This window comes from Austrofundulus limnaeus, unplaced genomic scaffold (genome assembly GCF_001266775.1).
Source record: "Austrofundulus limnaeus strain Quisiro unplaced genomic scaffold, Austrofundulus_limnaeus-1.0 Scaffold803, whole genome shotgun sequence".
Taxonomy (NCBI): Eukaryota; Metazoa; Chordata; class Actinopteri; order Cyprinodontiformes; family Rivulidae; genus Austrofundulus; species Austrofundulus limnaeus.
This window is the reverse complement of record NW_013953205.1, coordinates 193218-194616: the sequence shown is the minus strand read 5'-3', so window position 1 is coordinate 194616 and position 1399 is coordinate 193218. Positions and strand designations below refer to the sequence as shown.

The window sequence follows — 1399 nt, the reverse complement described above, 5'->3', positions numbered from 1 at the left end:
TTATAAATGTTTGATATAAAGAAGTGACAAAACAAAAACATTAAATTATTCATGTTAATAAAATAATTTTAAATTAAAAAAATGTTGTTCCAGGGAAACATTAAAGATGTGATAAACCTAATCTCAGCTGACGTCTTTGTGACACTGGTGATATCTTTCTGCTGCTCTCAGGTATAAAAAGCTGAATTTCACAAATCTGTAGCCTGACTTGTGTTTCCTCCACACAACAGGCGTTTGGATGCGTTGCGGATCGAGCTCATCTTCAGTCCGTACAGAACCGGGTTGAAGATGGGCTGGCATGTCAGGAAGTACAGAGATAAAAAAGCGGCCAACACGGCGGGAACCCTGCTCATCTCAAACCTGCTCTGTAAAATCTGAAAACAGCTGCCAAAAGAAAAGTTGAGAATGGAGGCCAGGTGAGGCGTGCAGGTGCTGAGAGCCTTCTGTYGGGTCAGCTTGGACCCAGAGAAACACACCTCCAGGATCTTTGCATAAGTGTAGAGGATTAAAGAGAGAGGGATGACGACGGACACCGCCGTGTAGATGAGACCTAAGATGTTGTTGAGGCTGGTGTTGGAGCAGCTGAGCTTAACGATGGCGTAGTTCCCGCAGTAAACCCTGTCGATGGTGCTCCCACAGCGCTGCAGCGAGGCGCTCAGACACAGCAGGACCACAATCGCAACAAAAGGACACAACCACGTGAGAGCGATGAGCACAGTGACCTTTTTAGAGGTCATCAGAGAGCTGTACTGCAGAGGGAAACAGATGGCAACATATCTGTCATAAGACATGACGGCTAAGTTTAAAATTTCTACGATTCCATAAGTGTAAACGCAGAARACCTGCAGGAAACAGAGYGGAGCAGAAACAGTGTGAACGTCYGACAGAATCTGGATCAGCAGGAATGGAAACAAGCCTGTACTACCATACAGTTCATTTACAAACAGGCTGCACAGAAACATGTACATAGGTTCATGTAAACTCCTGTTCATGCAGATAACCACAATCAGAACAACATTACAACCAATGATCAGAACATACAGACAGATAATGATCATAAAGTACAGATATCTGACAGGTCCAGAGGATATGTAAGCACTCAGAGTGAAATATAAAACCTGAGTGGAGTTGATCATGATGCTGCAGGTTGGATTCTATCGTTCACCTCGTCTGTAGCTCCTTTTAAACTTTAAACTCCACTGAGACTCACAGCATCACAAGCTTGTTTTTTTTACTGCAGACATTGGTTTAGTTGGTAGTTAGTGAGTTTGGGCTTCAGTGAAATGGGTTGTTTTTGTTACTATTTCTATTAGTCTTTTAGTCCACACTGGATTCATACTGTTTATGATAAAATAAACATTTATACATGGATGGATGGATGGATGGATGGATGGATGGA

The 1399-nt window shown here is 42.7% G+C and overlaps 1 protein-coding gene across 1 annotated transcript; it reads right to left on the bottom strand.

Annotated features, from left to right (window-relative positions):
• Positions 1-151: 151 nt before the first annotated feature.
• Positions 152-1393, bottom strand: LOC106532645 (olfactory receptor 11A1-like). The gene has a single exon (XM_014028765.1). The coding sequence runs from the start codon at positions 1134-1136 to the stop codon at positions 189-191; it is 948 nt and encodes a 315-aa protein (XP_013884219.1). The 5' UTR covers positions 1137-1393; the 3' UTR covers positions 152-188.
• Positions 1394-1399: the final 6 nt, after the last annotated feature.